This window comes from Psammomys obesus, unplaced genomic scaffold, assembly GCF_907164565.1.
Source record: "Psammomys obesus unplaced genomic scaffold, mPsaObe1.curated_primary_1811, whole genome shotgun sequence".
Classification (NCBI taxonomy): Eukaryota; Metazoa; Chordata; class Mammalia; order Rodentia; family Muridae; genus Psammomys; species Psammomys obesus.
Window position 1 is genome coordinate 3,414,643 of NW_026596085.1, and position 24,683 is coordinate 3,439,325.

At 42.1% G+C, this 24,683-nt stretch overlaps 1 protein-coding gene across 3 annotated transcripts in view; it reads left to right on the forward strand.

Moving 5' to 3' along the window:
- The window catches only part of Rpap3 (RNA polymerase II associated protein 3), a 29,905-nt gene extending 8,109 nt beyond the window's left edge, over window positions 1-21,796 (forward strand). For all 3 annotated transcript variants that reach the window (XM_055627042.1, XM_055627040.1, XM_055627043.1), the window contains exons 5-17: window positions 571-698; window positions 3,475-3,596; window positions 4,453-4,523; window positions 6,612-6,737; window positions 8,542-8,669; window positions 12,250-12,371; window positions 14,798-14,868; window positions 14,975-15,076; window positions 17,113-17,339; window positions 18,880-19,066; window positions 19,960-20,057; window positions 20,456-20,556; window positions 21,490-21,796. In XM_055627042.1, the coding sequence (XP_055483017.1) occupies window positions 571-698; window positions 3,475-3,596; window positions 4,453-4,523; window positions 6,612-6,737; window positions 8,542-8,669; window positions 12,250-12,371; window positions 14,798-14,868; window positions 14,975-15,076; window positions 17,113-17,339; window positions 18,880-19,066; window positions 19,960-20,057; window positions 20,456-20,556; window positions 21,490-21,572 (1,566 nt within the window). In that variant the 3' untranslated portion in view covers window positions 21,573-21,796. The remainder of the gene's footprint in view (window positions 1-570; window positions 699-3,474; window positions 3,597-4,452; window positions 4,524-6,611; window positions 6,738-8,541; window positions 8,670-12,249; window positions 12,372-14,797; window positions 14,869-14,974; window positions 15,077-17,112; window positions 17,340-18,879; window positions 19,067-19,959; window positions 20,058-20,455; window positions 20,557-21,489) is intronic.
- Window positions 21,797-24,683: the final 2,887 nt, after the last annotated feature.

Below are 24,683 nucleotides of genomic sequence, written 5' to 3' on the forward strand. Positions count from 1 at the left end.
CCTTTTAAAAGTCTAGTTGTTTTTATTACTACCAGTTATTTTGCTTTGGCTATTCTCCTTGCTGGGTGTTTGGCCTCCTATACAGGTGAACCAAACCAAACCAAACAAACAAAAAAAATCAAACTTTTTTTCTCTAAGTTAGGTCTCTTGACTCTTTCAGTGTCCTTTTACCACTGTGGCATCTTTTGGCATATGTCAAGGTCTTCATGGCAATATAAGCACGGGGGCATTTTTCTTTGGGCAGTTCCTAGAGTGAACTGCTTAGAGTCCAGCCTCTGAAATCTCTGCATCCTCTCTCTGATCAAGAGGACAGGTGACGTGATGGAGCTTTAGGACCCTTAGGAGGTGTCCTGTTGACCCCTGGTCTCCTAAAACCCAGGCAATGGGGAGCAGAGTCTAAAATACTGGATTTTTTTTTTAATCCGCAGTGGCTTTGAAAGGCTCTGTTTCTCTGTCAGGTTAGCTCACACTGCTGCCTTTGTCGGGTTTCTGCGAGCTAGCACTGTCAGGGAAAGCTCCTGGCAGAGCACTTGGATTGTACCCATTTTGCTTAATTCTCTTTTCTTTCAGGGCAATAAATACTTCAAGCAAGGAAAATACGACGAGGCAATTGAATGCTACACAAAAGGCATGGATGCTGATCCGTATAATCCTGTGTTGCCAACAAACAGAGCATCAGCTTACTTTAGATTGAAAAAGTGAGGACTTCTGTGTGTGAGTGGTCATGTGTATGAGATTGGCTTTCTTTTCTTTCTTTCTTTTTTTTTTTTTTTTTTCCTTTTTGAGACAAGGTCTTATTCTGTAGCCCTGGCTGTCCTGGAACTATGTAGGCCAGAGATCCACCCGCCCCACCCCTGCCTCCCAGTTGTTGGGATTGAAGGTGGCACCACCATTCCCAGCCCGGAGATTAGTTTTCTACTGGAGAGATTGAACACATCGATCTCATTTCTTTTACTCTGCATGTTCTTGTAGGTCACTACCTTATCAGGTAATTTATTTAGTCCATTGTAAGCGTTTGGGTCTCAGACCGGGTGCTCAGAGTTTGTGTACTAATGAGCTTCTCCTGTGAAAGTCATGATGCTCTTTACCTAATTCATTAAAACAAATTGCTGTGGTAGAGGGTTACTTGACAAGCATGTTTGTAGCCTAGGTCCAGTTATTCCCAGTGCTAGCAACAGCAGCAAAAAAGGTGGGGGGAGAGAAAAATTAATTTGGTAAACGTTTTTAGCAGGCAGTTTCTTCGTATTATTTGAAAAACCATATATTTGCTATTTGATGTGCAGACATTTCTCTGGTAAATTTAAATTATATTGCAGCATTAGCAATAGCTAATGTTGAGGATCATCACACGCACATAGCTGACCTGTCCTGGGATTCTTTATTCTTACTGCTTTAGTTATTTGGAAATAGAAATTATGTTGCTGAGCTGTTCATTTTACTTTTTGAATAATTTGAAATAAAAATGCTTCCCTCTGGTCCTGGTGACAGGCCTATAATGCAAAGTACTTTGAGAAGCAGAGACAGAAGCGTTCTGAGTTTAAGGCTGCCCGGGCAACTCAGTGAAGAGAGTGCTGGGAGTGCAGCTCTTTCCTGCTGAGCCTTTTGGCACCCCTGAATTGGCAGGTGAAGTTTGCAAGGGTTCCTTTAGCCGTAAGTGCTGACGAGTGAACGAGTAAGGTAGTGTGCTGCTTGCTGGGCCCATCAGCATCGAAAGAGAATGTTTGAGCCAGGGGTGGCTCATCCCAGCCCTCCAGGCAGAGGCAGCCGGATCTCAGTTCCAGGCCGGCCTGGTCTACAGAGTGAGTCCAGAACAGCCGAGGCTACACAGAGAAACCCTGTCTCAAAAAACCAAAATAAATAAATAAAAAAGAATACCTGTTCTCAATCCATATCAACATGGGTACAAATTTGACTTAATTGTTTGTTAGGTATAAAAATGTATTTCACTGTGTTCTAAAAAATTTTTTAAAGATAGGGATTCTAACCCAGGTTGGCTCCAGCACTCATTATAGCTGAGGATAGCCTGTGCCTCTGATCCTTTTGCCTCCTTTCTTTCTTTTCTTTTTTTTTTTTTTTTGGTTCTTTGAGACAAAGTTTCTCTGTGCGGCCTTGCCTGTCTTGGAACTCACTCTGTAGACCAGGCTGGCCTGGAACTCAGAGACCTGCTTGCCTCCTGGCTACCTCTTCTTTTCTTTACAGGCATGCCCAGTTGTGGGGCTGGCCGTTGAACCAGGTTTTGTGTTTGGTAGTCAGGCACTCTGCAAATGAGCTATGTTCCTAGCCCCTCTGTTGTGTCTGATTTCATGTCCTTCCTCTGAAGCCTTCAGTGTAGGGCCTCATGCGTACTAATAGGCAAGCAAGCACTCTTGGTGAGCTGTATGTCAAGCCTGTGGGTTGTTTTGTTTTGGTGGTAGATGTACTTTCCTTTTCTTTTGTTGTTTTGAGATAAGTTCCTATTATGTACCTGTGACTGACCTGGAATTAATTATGTAGACCACACTGGCCTTGAACTCAATGATCTGCCTACCTGTGCCTCCTGAGTGCTGGGATTAAAGGCATGTACCACCATGCCTGGGTTAGCCTAAGTATTTTTTTAAGCTGTTAATGAGGTTGGACATATTTTTATATATTTAGTATATAAATATACTAATTTTTTAAAATATACCTAGTATATTTATATAAAATTTTTTATAAATTAATTTTTTTTCTGTGAAATGCCTGCTTTATATTTTACCCATTTCCTGTTAAATGCATATTGATTTTTTTTTTTTTTTTTTTTTTTTTTTTTGCCATATTGACTTTTAAAAGTTCTTTATTCTGGAAACTTAACTTTTTGACATTTATTTATTTATGTATGTATTTTTGTGTTTGAGACAGGGTTTCTCTTTGTAGCCCTGGCTGTCCTGGGCTTACTCTATAACTCTGATTCCTGAGTGCTGTGCACCACCATGACCAGCTTGACATTTGTTTATAAAAGCTGTCTTCCGACAGTTCTGTAGCTTGTCTTTTTTTTTCTTATAGACTCTTGAAATCCCATAAAACCAAGAAATTGCCTGTCGTGGTGGCACACACCTTTAATCCCAGCACTCGGGAGGCAGAGGTAGGCAGATCTTTGTGAGTTTGGGAGTTCAAGGCAAGCCTGGTCTACATGTTGAGTTCTAGGCTAGGCCACCTAGGGTTATACAGTGAGACCCTGTCTCAGAAAAAAAAAAAAAAGAAAAAGAAAAAGAAAAAAATTACTGCTTTTATGGACTGGTGTGTAGCGTAATAGTGTGTATGCAAGGTCCTGGGTTCTATTCCCAGCATGGGATGGGGTGAGAGAAGAGATTATTTTTAAGTTTAATTAAATAAAAGAAGATGGGAGATACTCCTGTACCCGGGAAGTAAATCTTCTCTTAGAAATTTAAAAAATAAATTTTGAAGTTTTTGTTTATTAAATAATATTTATAATTTTACTTATGTTTCTAATTGTAGATTCGCTGTTGCCGAGTCTGACTGTAATTTGGCAATTGCGTTAAGCAGGAATTACACCAAGGCTTACGCCAGACGAGGTGCTGCTCGGTTTGCTCTGCAGAAATTGGAGGATGCCAGGAAAGGTACTAATCTTGCCAAGTCACCTATGTATGTCCCTAGTCATTTAACTAGCACACAGAGGGCACTAAGTGAGTGTAGCCCCCTTTACACACTGCTTTGAACAAAGCTCGCTTTCTTGGCAACTAAAAATATTTGTTTTACAATTAAAAAAATATATATAAGTATGTTTGGATGTGTGCGTGCCACCGTACATAAGTGGAGCAACGTGAGGGAGTCGGTTCTCTCCTTCCACGCAGTGCATGGGTCCTGGGGATCAAAGCCAGCTTGTCGGGCTTGTGGGTGGGTGCCTTTACCTGCTAAGCCGTCTCACAGCCCTTTTTTGGCAGCTTAAAAGATTCTTCTAATTTGGGGAAACAGTGCTTTGTTTGCCACTGGTCAGCTTTTGTTTCAGATTTTTGCTTAATTTAACATTACCGCAGCGTGTGTGACCCGTGTCTTCCGACTTTTGGTTTCCATCTGCAAATTAAAGATGAGGTCATCTTGTTGGCTGTGTGAGGCAGGAGGCAAACACAACATGTCTTATTATTAGTATTGTTGTCTTATTCTATATCAAGACTTGTGTAATAATTACAGTTTGAAGAAAGCTGAAGTTGAATGGCGTTTGCCCTGGGTGCCTTAGTGGCGCACGCATTCTGATGCCATGACCACCTGGGAGCTGGCGGAGGGTGGGTTGTGAAGGGATTTTCTTAGGGTTTTGTCTGACCTGGGAGACAATGAAAGATGTTTAGTGGCTTAATAGCTGTTGATAGTTCATGTCATAGAATAGTGGCTTCTGTGTCACATGTAGCAAAAGGCTATAGTTTTGTACAAGTTGTTGAACCATATTTTCAGAAATGCTCTGTCTTCTGTTTCACTTAGATTATGAAAAAGTGCTAGAACTGGAACCAAATAACTTTGAAGCAACAAATGAACTCAGGAAAATTGATCAGGTAAATAAATTATAGCCATTTAAGTGCATTAGGTTTGGCTTTTATATCATGCAGGTGAAACTTTTTGCTTAGATTTTGTATGTACTATAGATTTTTCTTTTAAGATTTATTTTTTTTTATTTATTTATTACATATACATTGTTCTGCCTGCCAGTCAGAATAGAGCACCAGATCTCATTATGATGGTTATGAGACACCATGTGGTTGCTGAGAATTGAACTCAGGACCTCTGGAAGAGCAGCCAGTGCTCTTAGCCCCTGAGCCATCTCTCCAGCCCCTACACTATAGATTTTTAAAAATATTTATTTTTATGTGTGTGCGCATTTTGCCTGTATGCATGTTTGCAGCATGTACTTACTGGTGCCTGTGACAGTCAGAAGAGCATCAGATGCCCCGAAACTAGAGTTAAAGATGGTTGTAAGCTGCCATGTGGGTGCTGGGAGTTAAACTTGGGTCCTCTGGAGGAACACCCAGTGCTCTTCAGTTGCTCAGCCATTTTGTTAGTCCCTCATGCCCAATAGATTTCTTTCCAGGATCTCAATATGTAGTGTAGAATAGCTTCAAACTTGAGGCAGTCCTCCTGCATTAGCCTTCCAAGTTCTGGAATTAAACAGAAATTTTATAATTTTATTTCATGTACCAAAGTGGTTTAACCAAAGTGGTAAGGCAGAGATACAGTGATACTGACCCTAACTGGTAAGCATTTTTATAAGTTGGCTAACATTGACCCACTTAGGAAAAATGATTCTTAACTTTTTTATTTTTTAAGTTCTGTTTAAAACTCCATCAAATCATTTTATCATATATTAAGTATATTACTAAATAAAATAAAATATGGTTTTAAGAAAAAGTTGGCTGAGATTTCCAGGACTATTGCTTTTTCTCACAGAAGACAGTTTTAAAATTCATTCGTTCTTCCTTTCTTTTAATTGGAAATAGTTAAAAGAAAAAGTCCGGATGTGATGGTACACATACTTAATCCTAGCACTCAGGGAGGCGAAGGCAGGTGGATCTCTGTGAGTTCAAGGCCAGACTGGCCTAAAGAATGATTCCAGGACAGCCAAGGCTACACAGAGAAACCCTGTGTCAAAACAAACAAACAAAAAAGAATAATTTTTAGAAGTTTATTTTATTTTCAATTAGGTGCATGTGTGTCCAGAAGAGAGCATTAGATCTGGAACTAGAGTTGCAAGTGGTTGTGAAACACCTGATGTGAGTGCTGGGACCCAAACCTGTGGCCTCTGCAAAAGCAGCAATCACGTTTAACCACTGAACCATCCCTCCAGCCTGGTTTTTAAATTGTTTCACTGACTGTTTCTATGTGCTCTTATGTGATGAATGCTTGCATATTATGTGGCTTTGTGCTGTGTAAGCTGTATGTTAAAAAAAAAAATACTAACTTCTTAACAGTAAGGGGATAGCCAGACACGATGGCTCACTCCAGTAGTTCTAGCACTTGGACCAAGAGAGGCAGGAGAGCCCAAATGTGAGACTAGCTCTGAGACCACATCTTAAAAGAAAAATAGACACTAGTTATCACTTAAACTTGAAACAGTGGTCAGACAATAGACAGCAGCTGCATACTCCTGTCACTTTGCCTTTAATTAAAGCTGCTATTGTTTTGCCATTTGGCACATTGTAAAAAAGTAACAGTGATTGGAGAAATCTGATTTTAATGATTATTTACTGAACATAAAATTGTTGGTAAATAATCAACTTCATTATAGTTGCAAAGTATATTTCTTGTATATTAGGTCAAATAGAAACTGAATAAATTTGGGAAATTTTAGCAATGTGCCTGGATTGTGTAGACATTTGGCAAATATTTGTAGATTAAGTAAATGACGAACTTTATTTGCTGGATACTACTTATTTTACTTGAAAGAGGAAGCATATTAAATTCATTTTACATATATAGACATATATTGCCTTTACTTTAATAAGTAGAAAGAATGAATTATAATAGAAAGCATTTTAATTATGAGTGTAACAGAAATTTTAATATATTTAAATAGTTTACATTGTAAACCTAATATAGATGCGTCTTGCATTACTTGTTTTATTTTAGTTGAGTGCTGTGTCTCGTAGGCTTTAACATCCAAAGAAAACTCCCGTCCCAAGGAAGCTGCTACAGTAATTAAACCACCTGAAGGAGAGAAAAAACAAATTGAAGATCACCAGAACAAGCAGAAGGCCATTTCAGAGAAAGATCTGGTAATCCAGTGGGATTCTGATGTGTAATGAGTATGTCCAATGAAATGCTTTCTCCTGGTTTCTTGTATGTCAGTGAAATTTCTGTCTCTAACATAAATTGTGTGTGTGTGTAGGAAGTAGAAATTAAGTACACTAAAACCTTTGGTGGCTACTAATTCAAAATTTGAGTTATTGATGACTTATTCCTAAGAATAATCACATGTGAAATAATTATAAGAGCATTTAGGTTTAGAGAATAAGCTACATACATTTATATATAATTAAAATTTAATACAGAGCTAAGTTACAGTTCACATTCTTATAATGTGCTTATAATTCATACAAAGCTTTCTGATTGAAATTTCTTTATAAATTTTCAATTGAGAAGATTTAATGAATTTTCAGATGGGAAATGATTTAATTATATTTTAGTTAAAATTAAATTTGGTAACCAGGCATGGTGGCCCACACTTTTAATCCTAGCACTCAGGAGACAGAGACAGAGGCAGGCAGATTCTGAGTTTGAGGATAGCCAGGACTACTCAGAGAAACCCTATCCCGAAATTAAAAAAAAAAAAAAAAAAGAAGAAGTTAATTTATGTGCATATTCATAAACAAATTACACTTTTGCTTGCATGTATGTATGCCTGTGTGCCACTGCGGAGCCCCCTCTCTAGTCCCCAAATTAATGAATTTATCACCTTTTGTGGGTCCACAGAGGATTCCTAAGATATTCCTATGAAATCAGTGGCTGGAATATTATTTGAATGATATAAATAGAAAGTCTGTGTCAATGTAGTTTAGCTTATATTGGGGCTGGGGAGATGGCTGACTGGTTATGAGCACTGACTGCTCTTCCAAAGGACCTGGAAGATTCCCAGCACCCATATCATGGTTCACAACCATTCGTAATGCCAGTTCTAGAAAATGACATCCTTTTCTGGCCTCCATGGCCATCAGGCACACACATGATCTATAAACAAAGCATGCAGCAAAACACTCATACATAAAATAAAAATAAATAAATCTCAAGATTTCAAAACATGCGTTACATTTAGCAATGTTACTATTACTTAAGAGTTAGCTATGTAATTTTACTACTGTGCTCTTCCATAAAATTGACTTTGGAGCTGGCCATGGTAGTGCATGTCTGTAATCTTAGCTCTTAGGCGTGACAGGTTGGAGGGTCAGAAGTTCAGGGCCATGTTCAGCTACCTACTGAGTTTTGAGATGGTCTAGTTATAGGACACCTTGTCTCCAAAAACCACCTCCTTGTGGGGAAAATTGCATTTGCAATTCTTTTGTATACTTTCCTTCTCTCTCCTCCTCTATTCCTTGCTTCTTCCTTATTCCTTTATTCCTTTTTCCTTCCCCTCTCTTCCCCTTTTCTTGCTTTTCAGTGCTAAACCAAAACCAGGGCCTTGGGCACAATAGCAAACTCTCTGTCTTAGGCTGTATCCCCAGCCCATTTTTTGTCAAATTCTAATGTAAGTGAAGAGTTAGTGTAATGTTTGGACCTTTGCTGTTTACGCAGTAGAGTAATGTGGGCTCTGGAGGTGAGCACTCAGGTCCTCATGCTTACTCTTTTTTTTTTTTTTGGTTTTGCAAGACAGGATTTCTGTGTGTAGCAGAGTCCTGGCTGTCCTGGACTCACGTTGTAGACCAGGCTGGACTCCAACTCACAGAGATCTGCCTGCCTCTACCTCCTGAGTGCTAGGATAAAAGGCATGTGCCACCATGCCCAGCTTGGTATGTTTCTTTAAAATATGAATTGAATTAATTTTTCAGCATGTTTTGACTTTCATACTTCTCTCCAAAATAATAGGGGAATGGATTTTTCAAAGAGGGAAAATATGAGAGAGCAATTGAATGCTACACTAGAGGGATAGCAGCAGATGGTACCAATGCCCTGCTTCCAGCCAACAGAGCAATGGCCTATCTTAAGATTCAGAAGTGAGTATTGCTTATGTTTTGCTTTCAGGGTAAAATTTACTACAGACTGCATCCGTAATTAACCAGTTAACAAAGTTAAGTTTAGTTGATTTAGTATTTTTGTTGTCTATCTCTTTATTGGATTCTTTTTTTTTAACTTTTATTAATTACACTTTATTCACTTTGTATCCCCCATAAGCCCCTCCCTCCTTCCCTCCCAATCCCACGCTCCCTCCCCCTTCTTCATGCATGCCCCTCCCCAAGTCCACTGATAGGGGAGGTCCTCCCCTCCTTCCTTCTGATCTTAGTCTATCAGATCTCATCAGGAGTGGCTGCATTGTCATCTTCTGTGGCCTGGTAAGGCTGCTCCCTCGTCAGGGGGAGGTGATCAAAGAGCAGGCCAATCAGTTTATGTCAGAGGCAATCCCTCTTCCCATTACTATGTAACCCACTTGGACACTAAACCGCCAAGGGCTACATCTGTGCAGGGTTCTAGGTTATCTCCATGCATGGTACTTGTTTATTGGATTCTTTTCCTCCCTTCTTTTTTTCTAGTTTCTTCTTTCTTCTTGGTAATGATGTTAGAGTTAGAATCCAGGACCTCTCGCATGCTACAGAAGTGCTCCATTGTTGAGCTGAGCCTGTGGCTGCTTGATTTATCCTTCGGCATTACATTGAAGTTAATGAGAGAGTAGAGACAAGGAGTGTGTGTACATGTGGCCTGGCACGGTCATGTGCGTGTTACTATCTTTATGTTTGTAATAGACAGTGCACAGTTTGATGGTAGGCATACTGTGTATTACTTATGTGTGTGTGGTATGTATTAGGCTAATGTAGAACACAAAGGCATCACCGCAGGCTTCAACAGCTCTTTGTTTAGGTAGCAGTCTTGTGGCTTGGTTACAGCCATGTCAAGGTAGAGCTGATGAGGTGGGTGGAACGGAACAGGGAGAACTAGGAATGACAGTGGGCTGGGCGGGGAGAACTAGTTCAGCTCCCAGCAGGAGAGTCTGAGTGTGCATCCCTGGAGCCCACATAAAAAGCTGGGCATGATAGCACAACGCCTGAAATCCCAGCCCCAGAAGGAGGAGCACGGGCTTGCCAGGCCAGTAGTCGAGTCAGTTGGTGAGCTCCACGTAGAGCAAAAGATCCTGTCTCATAAAGGTGGAGAGGGTTCAGACACTGCACGCTGACTTCTGCCTTCCACATTGCTACACACAGAAAGAGAAAGAAAGTCAAGTTGTTAGGCTAGCTAAAGTAATCAGAAAGATTATATCTGTATCCCGATTTGGTTTCAGGGAGATGAACAAGGCAACCTTGAATTACAGTGAGGGAAGGTCTGGAAGCAGCAAATTGTGGAATGTAGTTTGGTGAATTGCTAAGGAGGCACCAAGATAACAGATACAGTGGCCAGACATTTGAGGCAGGACGTCAGTACTTGAACAGAGTGGACCCACAACAAATCTGGGTCCTAGTCTTGAGGTACCAGAGCTCTAGTGTGCTGGGTGTGGCAGTGCAGACCTTTAATCTTAGCCCTTGGAGACAGAGGCAGGCTGGCCTACAGAGTGAGCTCCAGAGCAGCCCTGGCCACACAGAGAAACCCTGTCTCAGGAGACAGAGTAAAACAGACAACCGAGGACTATTAGCTACAGGAAACAGGGTTAGGAATTGGTCTCCCAAAAGAGCGACCCTTGCGTGCTCGAACTGAAGTCCGCCATGATTTGCTTCAGTCACTTCTGCCGACTGCAGGTGGGATGGACGCCTGTGTTGTGGGGTGTCTAGAACAGGCAGACCCAACTGAGGGGAGAAGAGTGTCCGCAGCTAGGCACAGACTTCATCACTCTGTGAACTATCTTTATTTTTTATTAGTTGGTTTCTCCCACCATCCCAAAGGTTTTATGAATTGAAAGTTACTAAATCGAGCCTGTGCTTGCAGAACATATGGGATATTCAGTGCTTTTAAATGACTCATATGAGTCTGTTGACAACAGTGGCCATCCGTCTTGTTAGAGAATTTACATTTTTAGTCTGATTGCTAAACTTTTTCCTTCTCTTTCTAAACATTTATCTTCTTAATTTTCTTTGAATTACAGTATGGTTTTGTGGTTTATGTATACAGCAAGCATTTATTGAGCTAAAATGTGTCAGGTGTTCTGTAGCACCATGAAAGGTATTAAATATGCAGATAGTAAGTAAATGTTCAGTTACTTTAATAAACATGAAGTTTCTTAAAGGAGGGAGAGGCATGAAAGAGGCAGTAATTAATTAAATTACATTGGGATGATGCTGAGGGACAGGCACATGAGACACAGGCTGGAAGACAAGGAGGCCTGAGCACAGGTGTGAGGACGTGCGGAACCTAGCTGAGGAGCCGCAGTGAGGAAAGCCCTGCCTAGGCAGCCTGCGCCAGTGAGGTGAAGCAGAGTGAGCTGCTGGCTGCATGTTTAGGGTTGGTGTGGCTGGGAGTGGTTTGTATGAGGTGACAGAAGACTCCGGTCCCTCCCTGTGTGCTCTGAAGACTGGCATCCTCAGAAGTGCAGGTCCTGTGCAGGCATCTCAAAATGGGAGACTGACGCACTCACACAGAAAATAGGTAGAGCTTGGAGACAGATGATCTTCATCTTGCTAAAAAGTGAAGAAAATTAATCAGAGAAGCTGGGTGTGGTGGTCCCAGCATGTAGCAGGAGCATCAGAAATTCAAGATCATTTTAGGTTACATGAGATCCTGTCTTGAAAAAAAAAAAAAAAGAAAAGAAAAAAAAAAGGAAGAGAGAAGAAGGTAAAAAAAAAAAAAAAGAGAGATTGAGGCAGGCAGATCTCTGTGAGTTCGAGGCCAACCTGGTCTTTAAAGTGAGTCCAGGACAGCCAGGGCTACACAGAACAAAACAAACAAACAAACAAACAAAAAAAAACAAAGTTAGCTGTTCTGGACAATGACGAGGTTGTTTAGAAAGCCAGCGGTGCCCTTTGTGACGGTCATGTAGCCCCATTGCACACCAGGGCTGGAGAGATGTCTTGCAGCAATGGGTTCTTTGTCTGCTATATGGCCGGGGCGCCACCCTTCTCTGACTCCCCCTAGATGGGTGCTCTTTCCTTCCTTTCCAGGTGGTTCAAAGATTTAGTGGGGATGAGACATTTTTAAAATAGTCCTTCCTCTTAAACAGAATCTTAGGAATTGTTAACTGAAATTATATATGCCAGGCCGAAAAGGGAGGGGGGATACAAGTTCTAAGCCAGCCTGGGCGACATAATAAGATGTTGGACTCAAACAAAACAAGAAAAGCTTAGCTTGTATTTTGTTTTCTTCCTGTTTTTATTTATCTATCTATCTATCTATTTATTTGTGTGTGTGGTGTATATGTCTGTGTATATGTGAGAGTGTGTGTGTGAGTGTGTTTTGAGTGTGTATTGGCAACATAGGACGGAGGTTAGTTTCTGAGATTTGGTTCTTTCCTTCCACTGTATGGGTCCTAGATAACAGACTCAGGTCCTCAGCCTTAACAACAAGCACTTTTACCCACTTAGCCATCTTGCCGGACCCAGTATTGTATTTTCTATAAGCTACATGTTCTCCAGGTAGTAATTTTATTGTGTTCAATAGATATGAGGAAGCTGAAAGAGACTGCACACAAGCGATCTTCCTAGATGGTTCATATTCAAAAGCTTTTGCTAGAAGAGGAACTGCAAGAACATATTTGGGAAAGATTACTGAGGCCAAGCAAGGTACGACTATATAATAACTGACATGTTCAGCCTGTTAAGACTCCCAAGAGTAGAAGCAAAGATGCCCATAGCTTCCCACAGTATAAGGGACCTGGACACAAAGCACGCTTTGGCGATCAAGGGTGAGTTTGAAAACTGGACCATACATGGTGTGCTGGATTATTAATAACATACTCTGGTTAATCGCCAACTGAAAGGAACATTTCAATTGAAGAGGAATAGGAAAAACAAATAGTCGAGAAGAGAGGGAATCAGCAGCTGCAGCATTGAGATCAACATGACGGCTGTAGTGATTTCCTCTTTTATTCTTTTTGCTTTATGTGGTACAGGGTCTCTTATGTAGACCATGCCGTCCTCCATCCCATGGGGATCCACTGCCTCTGTCTCCTGAGTGCTTCGATCAAAGGTGTGCACCACCACACCTGGCTCTCCTTTCTAATTCTTTTTCTTTTTAATAAATGACTTGTTCTTTTTTTTTTTAAGTTTTCTTTTTCTTTTTTTAAACGTTTATCCATTTTATTGTGTATACAGTGTTCTGCCTGCATGTACACCTGATTGCCAGAAGAGGGCAACAGATCCCACCACAGATGGCTGTGAGCCACTGTATGTTTGCTGGGAACTGAACTCAGGACCTCTGGAAGAGCAAGCAGTGCTCCCAACCTCTGAGCCATCTCTCTAGCCCCTCCTTTCTCATTCTTTCTCATTCTCATTTCCTCTTCCTTTATGATCTTGTCCTTTAGGGATTCATTTTATCACTCTTCAGAAAACTAACTTGGTTCTGTTACTTGTGTTTTCTTTCATTGCTTTTTGCCCTTTGTTCGTTCATCTTTGGATTTCACTTGTTCTTGTTTCTCACTGTTGGTTTTCCTTTGAAATCTGTCCTGGCTAGTTTTGTCTCAACTTGACACAAGCCAGAGTCATTTGGGAAGAGGAAACTCCAGTGAGCAAATGCCCTCCCACATGTCACAGACACGCAGATGGAGGTCAGAGGCCAGTTTGCAAAGAGTTAGTTCTTTTCTTCCACCATGTGGGTTCTGGGGTAGAACTTAGATCAGTCAGGCTGTGGCAAGTGCCTGTACCAGCTGAGCAACTTACTGGCCTTTTCTTCAGGGTTTTCAGAGAGGGCATGCTGTGTTAGCCCTGGCTGGCCCAGCAATTGATACGTAGACCAGGCTAGGTTTGAACATAGCAGTTCTGCCTCTGCCTCCCAAGTACTGGGATTATAGGAATGTGCTACCACATCTGGCTTCATTGCCTTTTAAAAACTGAGTAATATTTTAGGGTATGGTATTCTCTCAAGGGAGTTATGCCATCACTTTTCTGATAACAATAATAGTAATAATAATAAAATTAGTATAATTAATTATTATCTAATTTTGTTGTTATTTATTTACTTTACATCCTGTTTGCAGCTTCCCCTTCCTCCTCTCCTCCCAGTCCCTCCCGTCATCTCACCTCCTCCCATCCATCCTTCCTCCCTTTCTCTTCAGAGAAGGAGAGGCTTCCCATGGATATCAGCCAGCCTTGGCATATCAAGTTGCAGCAAGACTAGGCATATGTAGTCAGAGATAGCCCCTCCTCCCGTTTTAAGAGTTCTCCATTGAAGAACTGTTACATATGTGCAGAGGGCCTAGGTAAGTCCCATGCATGCTCTCTGGTTGGCAGTTCAGTCTCTGTGAGCCCCTATGGGCCCAGGTTAGTTGATTCTGTGGATTTTCTTGTGGTGTCCTTGACACCTCTGGGTACTTTAATCTTTCCTCCCCCTCTTCCACAGATTCCCCAAGCTCCACTTAATGTTTGGTCTCTGCATCAGTTTCCATCAGCTGCTGGGTGAAGCCTTTCTAATGACATTTATGCTAGGCTCCTGTCTGCAAGTATAGCAGAGTATCATTAATAGTGTCAGGGGTGGGCTCCCTCTCATGGCATGGGTCTCAAGCTGGGCCTGGCATTGATTAGCTCTTCCCTCAGATTCTCCCTCTTTAACATCCTGAACATGCCTCATCTTGTCTGAACTCCATCATTTTAAAGTGTGAGCTGTGGTTAAGTTCAGGGCTCCATAAGTCTGTGTCATCTACAATTCAAGGAGTAAGAGTTCCATGAAAATTCACGTGGGCAGCTTAACAACACTTGTTCTTATAGTTGCTCCCCTCCTAGTGTCCCAAGTAAAACTCACTGAGATAAAAATGGGATCTCTGTTGGGTGTGGTGGCATGCTTATAATCCCAGCATTTGGGTGGTAGGGGCAGGATGATCAGGGATCAGGTTATCTTGTTGTATAGCTGCTTTAAGGACAACTGGGCTACAAAAGAGCCTAAGTAAGTAAATAAATAAATGAATAAATAAATAAATACAGGGATTATTAACTAAAGAAGTCATCTTTAAAATAATTTTACTATTTTGTTACTTTATTTTTTTAATTTTCATTAGATTTTGAAACTGTTTTGCTTCTGGAACCTGGAAATAAGCAAGCAGTGACCGAGCTTTCCAAAATTAAAAAGGTAACACTTTCTTCACCAAAGTATTCTACTATCTGATACATAAATTTGTTGGTTACACAGTTAAACTCAAGACTATTTTCATAGTCTTTCCAAATTTGTTTTCAAGGAATTAATTGAGAAAGGACATTGGGATGATGTCTTTCTTGACTCCACACAGAGACACAATGTGATAAAGCCTGTAGCTAACCCAGCTGATCGTGGGCCATCTGTAAGTAAAGCTCGCTCATCTCCCCAACCGTTAATGTGTTAAATTACTAGAATTGGAAACAAACCTTTGAACTAGTAAACTTAAAAATGTTAAAACCTTGATGTACCTGTTTAATACTCTTTTAATAAATGCCTCATAGAATGTATTGACAAAATTGGGGAGAATTCACCTGTCTTCATTTCTGTGCAGCGTGTGTTCCACTTACACATGTTTACATTTTTCTTATATAAAGGAATATGAGTCAGTTTTATATTTTTTATTGTTTAACTTTGTCTTCCATCTCTGAAATTCTGGTTGGCATTGTCCATTGCCGCTTCCTGATGTGTTGTTATTCTAGTGATTCTTCCACTTCTGGAATTTCTGTTTGGTGCCTTTTTAGTGTTAGTTTCCCTGGTGACTTTTCCTTCATGTTACCGATTATTACTTATCCTCTTTGGTAACTTCTTGTCTATGTCCTGAATTGATATTTGGGTCCCTTAGATGATCATTGATCCTTTTTAGAAGCTTTTTCTGGCATTCCAGGCGTGTCATCTTCTTTATTTTTCTTATCAAGAAGGTGTCAGCTTGGTGAGAACTTGCTGTGGCAGAATTGGTGTTTGTTTTATTGTGTTTGTGTGTCATCTGGGACATAAGCTGCTTTGGATTTTGGTTTCCCTCGCCCCGCCTGCTTTTGTTTGTGCTGATGGATTGTCTCTGCTTGTTATGTACAGGAGAAAGCTGACAGCAGGGGAAGGTACTGGGCATCTCTCCGTGCTCAGGGCCAGGAGACCACTAGGGTATTGGCTGGGAAAATGTAGTTTACAGCATTTTTGTTTCAGCATTTAAGTAGTGAATAAGGGGCATGGGAAAGCAGAAAAGGGGTTAAAGAATGAGGAAGAGATTATTGGAGGTATGGAAAGCAGTAGAGAAAGTACCTCAAATTAGGTTTAGAGAAAGCAGGCCAGACATAAATGCCCTTTCCAATGAGACACAAGTTATAACCAGCTGACACAGTACAAAAGTATAAATACTAATAAGACAAAGCTTTTTAAAAATTAAGGAACAAGGCAAGAACACTTAAAGATTGAGAGGGGCCAGCAAAATGGTCCAGTGGGTGAACGTGCTTGTCACCCACTGACACCCTGAGTGTGATCTCTGGGATCTGTATAGGAGGAGAGGACTGACTTGTCCGTTGTCTTCTGACCTCCACATGACCCTCCTAATAGACAAAGGTAACAAGAGACTGAAGTATTATAAACAGAAGTGGGCAGTAGGGCCAGGAGAGGGCTGGACAGCTATGCAGGCTGTGGACACAGGTTCATTCCCTGGAACCCATGAAAAGCTGGATCAGTGAAGAACAGCCGTAATCCCAGCACTCTGACAGAAGCTTGCGGGCAGCTGTCAGAGCATAGCACAGCCGCAGAAACAAGAGAAGCTGCCTGTGTGGTGCTAACTTGGTCAACAGTGGATGGTACTTATTGAACTGGAACATCACTTTGGACAGCCCCTACCAGCTTCGTAAGCCTGACTTGGCAAGTCTGTAGTGTGGGCTGCCGCACACCTGAGGAGTGTACTTAGGCTTTCGTGCCAGACTTTCTTATGTGGTGCTGGTTCCAGGCTACTCTTGTTCTTTCTCAGCCCACAGAACTGCTGTTAGGATGTCCTGTCCTTTTCCCTTATTGTCTTGAAGATGGAGTCCAAACTGTGATGCGCACACAGGTTCCTCAGTCCCTCACGAGGCGTCTGCACGGCTCTCTCCTTCCTCCCCCATGGCCTGCCTTACAGCCTTCTGCTCTGCCTCTCCTCTCTCAACACTTTAGCTTTCACCTTTGCCGCTGTCACTGTGTACACCCTTACTTCCCATGGTAGGCAAATAGCTGTTTATTGTTTGTATTCTCAGACAGAGTAAGTTCCTAAGTCTGTCTGGCCAACAAATTAAATTTACTTTTAACTGGGATGTTAGCTGTAAGAACATAGCAGTCTTTTGAAATTTGTGACCTTAAGATGGGAAAACTTTTTAATATACTGATTTAAAGAATCAATTTTAATTGTTTTAGAAAGCACTCAAGAAGGTTTCTATTGAAGAAATTGGCAATTTAATAGAGACTGTTGATGCGCCAGATAGCACTGCCACTGCTCCTGAGAGTGGCCGAGCAAATCCACCAGCAGCTGTGGGCACCCCAAGCAAGAAGAATTCAAGCCAGGGGGACCCTTTGCCTGCAGGTGATACTCCCAGAGCTAAAATGTTGAAAATAGAAGAAATCAGTGACGCTTCGGCCCCACTGTGAGTAGCCCTGTGACATCTTTGTAGTGACGGTGATCCCACAGGCAGGGGTACTGCAGAGAGCTCTGACTCATCCTTATCACTCACATCTGAGCAGTGACTACCTGGAGGATCTAGTTTGCTTCTCCATCTGCAGGGTGAGATTTTGCTTAGGGAACATCATCCTTCCTTTACCAAAGGCAGCTACAGGTGACTTACAGATGAACAAAGTGTTCTCCGTCTTCTTTCCTTTTGAGATTGGGTTTCTCTGTGTAGCCTTGGCTGTCCTGGAACTTGCTCTGTAGACCAGGCTGGCTTTGAACTTAGAGAGATCCCCCTACCTCTGCCTCCCTAGCGCTGGGATTGAAAGTGTGCACTACCAGTGCCTGGCTGTGTTTTAACTTTTTTTTTTTTTTTTTAAGATTTATTTATATGTACATACAAGATCTCATTATGCACCAGATCTCCTCTTAGGTCACTGTGAGCCACCGTGTGGTTGCTTGGAATTGAACTCCGGACCTTTAGGGAGAACAGCCAGTGCTCTTAACCTCTGAGCCATCTCTTCAGCCCCGTGTTTTAACTCTTAATCAGATTGATTTTGCTCATTTTCTTCTCTAGATCTTCCATCTATTTTACTGTTTAGCAAGACAGAGCTTGAGAGAGAGAAAATTTGATAGAAGGAAGCACCATAAGAAATGAAGAATTTAAATGTTACCATTATATCCATCAATACTGAAGAATGCTGAGCACTCTATAAATAAATATAGTTTAGAATTAAGATCCAAAAACAAATATGGAAGGAAGGAGGGACCTCAGCAAGGGAGGTGGGGGCAGGGTGGTGGTAGGGGTTGGGTGAATTAGAACACAGTATAATGATACGTCTCTGTGAAAATGCCTTAATGGAAGTTCTAACTTAGAGTTAATAAGGAAGGAAGAAAGGAATGGAGGGAGGGAGGGAGAGAGAGGGGGAGAGAGGGAGGTAGTTTGGGCCATACGGTTCCCTTACTGATGGCTGGAGAAGATTCAGGCCTACTTGGTTGGTTTGGGCTTCTGGTTAGTCTTACATTGCCATTCAGTAAACTCATGAAGTTTGTCTATATTAAACACTGGACTGTAGTAGAAGTTTTATTTAAGATATTATATGGATTATTCAGAAATGCTGAAGAGTTGGCTTTAAAGTGAAGTATTTCTTCCTTTTTGAAATATCTTGAAGCTGTGATAATTCAGACTTTGAAAGGCTGAGTTTTGCTAGATAGAGATGATGTTCTCAAAGGGTGGCCCACTCATCCCCAGCAGGTGACTGACTACAGCCACTGCATAGCTAGAATATGAAGATTTGCAAAGTATATGCACAAGTTTTAAAGATACATGTTGTATATTTTACACAAACATGGAAAGGGCATACACATCCGTGTCATAAACATGTATGTTGTGTGCACTCTGTCAGAATGCAGATAGAGAACACAGCATTAACAAAGTGGAAGTTAGAAGTTTCCCGTTACTCTCTCCTTTATCGATATTGAGTTTTGGTTGCTTGTTTTGTTGCGGTTGACTAATGCAGACCACAGGGTGATTTGAAGCAGGACGTGTGTCAGCCTCTCAGTGAGAAGATGGGTGTGAAGGCGGAGCAGACGCCGGGTCAGCTTGCCACTGCTGTTCTGCCTCCAGTTCCTGCCAACTCCTTCCAGCTCGAGTCTGACTTCAGACAGCTGAGAAGCTCCCCAGACATGTTGTATCAGTACTTACAGGTAAGCCCCACCGTGCTCCTGGAAGTAGTCAGAGAAGGTCTTCTGCGTGCTTCAGCGCTGTTGCCTTTTGTGTAAGACAGCTGCAGAAAATGCCTCTCCCTTCTGGTGTACGTTGTCCTTTACTTAGGAAACTTGATTTTCTTTTTGAGAAGTGAGCTGTATGTGAAATTCCAGGGCCTAAAATGACTTAAAGTCTAACTTTATATTTTATACCCTAAGCTTTAGTGTTTAATTCTTCAAGAGGGGGAAGGAAACCGAAATCCTGAGGTCTGTGTGCTGGGCAGTGCTCACAGAATCTGGACACTTGTTTTCTTGAAAGTGAGCTTTTACTTGCGTCAAGAACATAAGTTAAATCATATGAACTTAGCAAATCATAGAGTAGTGTGGTCTTTTTCAAGCGTAGGAACCCTGCCTTACACTTTTAACAGTTACTCCCAGTGATACCTCAAGCCAGTCCACCTTCATCTCTATTCGTAGCTGGGGTTTGGGAGCTCTTTCATAGGGGTCCATCTCTTCAGTCCATGGGTTTCTCTATTTTAATTATTATTTTTAAGTGTGTGTGTGTGTGTGTGTGTGCATACGAATGTGTCAGACCCTTTGGAATTGGAGTCATAGCAGTTGTGAGCTACCATGGGGGTGCTGGGAGTTGAACCCCAGTCCTCTGCTCAAACAGGGAGAAGCACCCTTGATCCTGAGCGCCTTCCAGCTTGGAGCCCTGATTATCTTCTGCCCGTATCACTTCCCTCCTTTCAGAGTTGTGTCTAAGTAAAACCTATTTCTCATTAACTAGTGGTGTTTAGTAATTATTCATAATATTTTACCTGAGCAATTATTGTGTAATAATGTAATATGAATGTTATCAAATTCAACTTTCTAACTCTTATTTTCCCAAGAAAATCGAACCATCTTTGTATCCGAAGTTGTTTCAGAGAAACCTAGATCCAGATGTATTCAATCAAATCATTAAAATCTTACATGACTTCTACATTGAGTAAGTTGAAGTTTTTAGTTGTATTCTCACGTTATAATGTTATGTCCAATGATTTAGAAAATTCACTCCCTTTGATCTTAATATTTTGTACATGGCAACATTAGCTTCCTAGTACGATTTACTGTTACAGAAATGAGATGATGAGCAGTGATGGAGGGAAAGTCTAAATGAGGGAAGGACTTCCTTCTAGCGAAAGGCAGTGCACGAAGAGCTCTGTGAGCGCAGAGCAGTGTGCCGTGTGCACTCCCATTCGAGCTACTGCAGTGTCTGCGGTTGGCTGGGTATACTTCTCTGTGCTCTTAAATACAGGCGTGCTGTGGGGACAGTGAAGACCTTGTTACTGGAGATAAATAGCTGCCGTTAGCTGATCACTTATGTTTCTTTTTGGACTATTTTAGGAAGGAAAAGCCATCTCTCATCTTTGAAGTCCTACAAAGACTTTCTCAACTGAAAAGATTTGACATGGCAGTGATGTTTATGTCTGGAACCGAGAGAAAGAGTAAGTTTTGAGAAAGCAAGCTTTCTATCAGCCCCTCATCCTCTTGGGCTGAAGTTTAACTACCTGCTATTTACCATGTACAAGATACTAAAGTTAAAGAATTGATTCTATACAGTTCAATTCTATATAGTTAAAGTGGGTTGTAATTCTTGGCAGTATTTTCTCTCTCCTCCCTCCCATTTTTAACTTATATGTGCCTTGGTGTCTTGCCAGCATGTATGTCTATGTGAAATTGTCAGATCTTGGACAATTGTGAGCTGTCATGTGGGTGCTGGGATTTAAACCTGGGTCCGTTTGGAAGAGCAATCACTGTCCTTAACTGCTGAGCCATTTTTTCAGCCGTCTTGGCAATATTTTCAAGTGTAGCTACTGTTAACCATTTGTAACTGCTCCATAGGCTGTGATGCCCTCTTCTGTCTGCGGACATCAGGCAGGCATGGTGACATATGTACATGCAGATGAAACACTGATACACTAAGAAGAGAAGCCTGGACTGTGACGGTGCTTCCCCAGGGCTGAGTGTGCCCTCTTAGAGTAGTGTCGCACAGATGCGGGGATCTGTGCTGTTGGCAAGATGTGCTGTCTGGAGAAATACTATCGGATTGCTGTATGGCTTTTTTTCTTTTTAGATTACTTTTTAAATACACAAACTAGTTGGGCATGGTGGCACTGGCCTTTAATCCCAGCACTCGGGAGATGGGGCCAGGTGAATCTTTGGGGTTCAAGGCCAGCCTGGTCTACATAAAGCAACACTGTCTCAAAAAGCAAAGACAAACATTCTTAAATGTACAAATTAGAATTTTTGAAAAATGGTAATTATTAGTAAAAATTGGTAACAATTTTACTTGATAGGTCAGATTATCTTTTGAGTTTATGTTTTGCATAGTTTTATAAAATGAGAGTGATACACAGTCTTTTTTTTTTCTTTTTCAGTCATAAACGTATTATTCAATCACTTAGAAAAATCAGAATTGGAGGATTCTATTGAAGAACTCAAGAAAAGATACAGTGGCTGACCTCTAAGATTGCTGATGTTGTTTTTGCCTTTATGTGTACTTTATTTTTCTTACTGAAATCAAGTGTTTTGTTTGGCTTTTTAAGAAAATGAAATCATATCTGAGGAAGACTCTCCTCTCTCTGGATGGATGTTAATTCACTGTAAAGTATGCTGTTGCCTAACTAGTGAGAAATGCTTCAAATAAACTAAGTTTTTATGAAAATAAAAATATAAGTGATGAGATATTTTTAAGGGTCAGTATTTTATTTTATAAATAACTTTTAATGTTATATTTAGTTACATTCCACAGTGTTTCATAATTGTAACATTTTTACATTTTCGTGAATTTTAGTAATCCCAACACAAAGCTACTTCATTACCATGTTAATAAAGTGATTTCTGTGGAGAGAGCATTGAATAGATAACAGAATTGCCTCCGTCCATTCCCCTGCACCTAAACTAAAAGACCAACCTACTGACAGTGGGGCCAAGACAGGGTTCTCCCCTACTGGGAGGGGTTCTGTTCTGTGATGCTCACAGCTTACTAGGCTCGGAAGTTACACTGGAGCCATCACTGTGGAGTCAGATGCGGCTGAGCATTGATGTGTCTGGTGGTGAGTTCTGGAGCAAGCCCCTTACATGCCCTAACCCTTGCCTGTTTGCAAAACCTTTTCTTTGTAGAGTCTGGGTTCAAGCTCTGACTTTGCTTTTGGAAGTCTAATGACTCTGGGGTGTGGCTTGGCCCTAAGCCTCTGCTTACCTTATATGGGCGCTGCAGGAAGTGGTCCTTGGAAAGTGCTTCGTAGAGTCCCCAGAGGCAGAAATAGCAAGAACCAAGCATTGCGTGCCCAGGTCAAGGGCGATCTAAGCAGTGCTTCCACATGGCCACTTTCCGCCTGTCAGGGGACGCAGAAACTGGAGGGAGGCCAAGCAGCTCTTCTCTGAAAACTGGCTGTGTAGAGTAAACTAAGCCCCTGGCCACTAGAGGTCACGGTCACAAGCGCGAAGGTGGAAGAGACGTTAGGTTCAGACTGAAAGGATCGGGAAGAACAATCAAGTTCAAGGAGGAAGCATAGTCTGGGAGGAGTGGGAGCCCTGGCCCTGTGGGAGATTTGCTGGCAGCAGTGGATGTGTGGGGAAGTGGATGAGGGTGGGAGCCACAGCAGGAAGGTTTTCTGAAAGGAATCAGGAGCCACGGGCTTTGTTTTCCAAGTAAGGGAATGGAGGTATATGTAGGTTATTTACCTTGCCCAGTGTTACCCGATAAATGAGTATTGGAGCAGAGACACTGATTTGAGGCTGCATGCTTGCTACCTTCATGTACTGTGTTCTTGAAGAAGAAAGGGTGGGTGCAGGGTGGTGCTGAGCAGAGAGACTTCCGTGGATTAGTGACATTGATATAGACACCCAATCACTTCCTGAATGTCTTTAAAGTGCCCGGTGAGGGGAAAAGGGAGACCAAAGTACATACTGAAAACAGCTGACCTCGAACTCTTGATCTTCCTGCTTCTGCCTCCTAGCTGCAGGGATTGTGGGAGTATACCACTGTGCCCCTTTTGATTTGTTTCTCACTAGTTTTTCATTCATGTGTATACATCTTGGCTACATGCTAGACTTGTAGCTGCTTGTGTATCGTAAGGTTTTTTAAGCATGTCATTACTACTAAAATTGACCTTGTACAGGACAGAAGTTAGTGTTGATGAATTGATGTGTCTAAGTTACCATCACTTGTCTCATAGGGTAGAATTACTGGGTTCCTTTTCTCACTCTGGATATTCATTATAGGATCCTCAAATCAATTCAATTTGGAATTATACTCCACAACTTTTAAAGAGAAATCACATAGAAAACTGAAGTTATATATAGTGTAGCTCACTTGCTTACACTGATGGTTGAATAATTTGGGGCAAAAAAAAAAAAAAAAAGACAGTACAAGTTCTTTTCCACATTGTTGAGCTTAGGTAAGTTTAAAACCACACACACACACACTCACACACACTCACATATACTCACATGCTCCGCCCTTGCATCTGAGGATAGATAGCCATACTTCACCTTGGCCTCAACAGTGGCACGTCTGTCCCTAAGGCTTTTACTAGATTGGTGATGACCGTTTCTTGTAGTCCAGCACGCAGCCCACATGCTCCCCTGGGAGCAGAAGGAGTCCATGCCTTTCCTGGGTGGAAAAGGCCACTGCTAACACAGGAACATCTGATACACCTGGAAACCTCAGCAACTGATGTTCTCTACCAGGTTTTAAGATCAGTCAGCGAAATGCCAGACGTGGTGTAAACCTGTGGTCCTGGGGAGGCAGAGAGAGCAGGATCAAGAGTTCAAGGTCATCTTCGGTTACATAGATGCTTTGAGGCCAGCCTGGGCTGTGTGGTAAGGTGGTGGGCTAGCTGCTTTCTCGGTGTCAGGACTGTTGGGTAAAATAAGTAGCCTTTTCCCAAGAGAGGAAGGGTTGTGGAACTCCACGGAAGGAAGAGCTGAAAACTGGGGAGGAACGAGTGTGACACCCAGAAGATGGCCAAATCAGACAGGGTCCTGTCAGGAGAGGAAGCAGAAGCCAGGCAGCCTGGGGACTGGACTGCCACCTTGACGGACCCTTAGCTCATGAGACCCAGCTCCAGATGTGACGCTGAGACAGGTCAGCCGTGGAGAGGGTTGTGGCTGCATGCAGTCTTGAGAGGGAACCTGCTTAAAATAGACCCGAGCTGCAGCCCTGAGAGGGGGACCCATCCAGTCAGCCTGAAGGCTCAGGCCCCAGGACCAGAGACGTCTGGAGATGTTCTGGAGAGCAGGATGGCCCGGTAAAGGTTGGCCCAGCAGTGGATGGTTTAGGGAAAAGTAACTGCCCTTGGCGTCTGGGAGCGACCTCATCGACTGAGACTAGCGGGTGTGACAGACAGCCTGAAGTCAGCAGGCTTCACCTCACTGCCGCAGTCCCAGAACTCGTAAGCCACAACTCTGGACAGGCAGAGCTGTGGCCCTCTAGCAGGCCGGTTGCTGCTTGACTGAAAGCATGGAGACACGTCCGCCTGTGCTGATCTCAGTGCTGTGCTTGCCTCCACCCTCCTAACCCTCGGGAGGCGCCCCTCCCACCCTCCTAACCCTCGGGAGGCGCCCC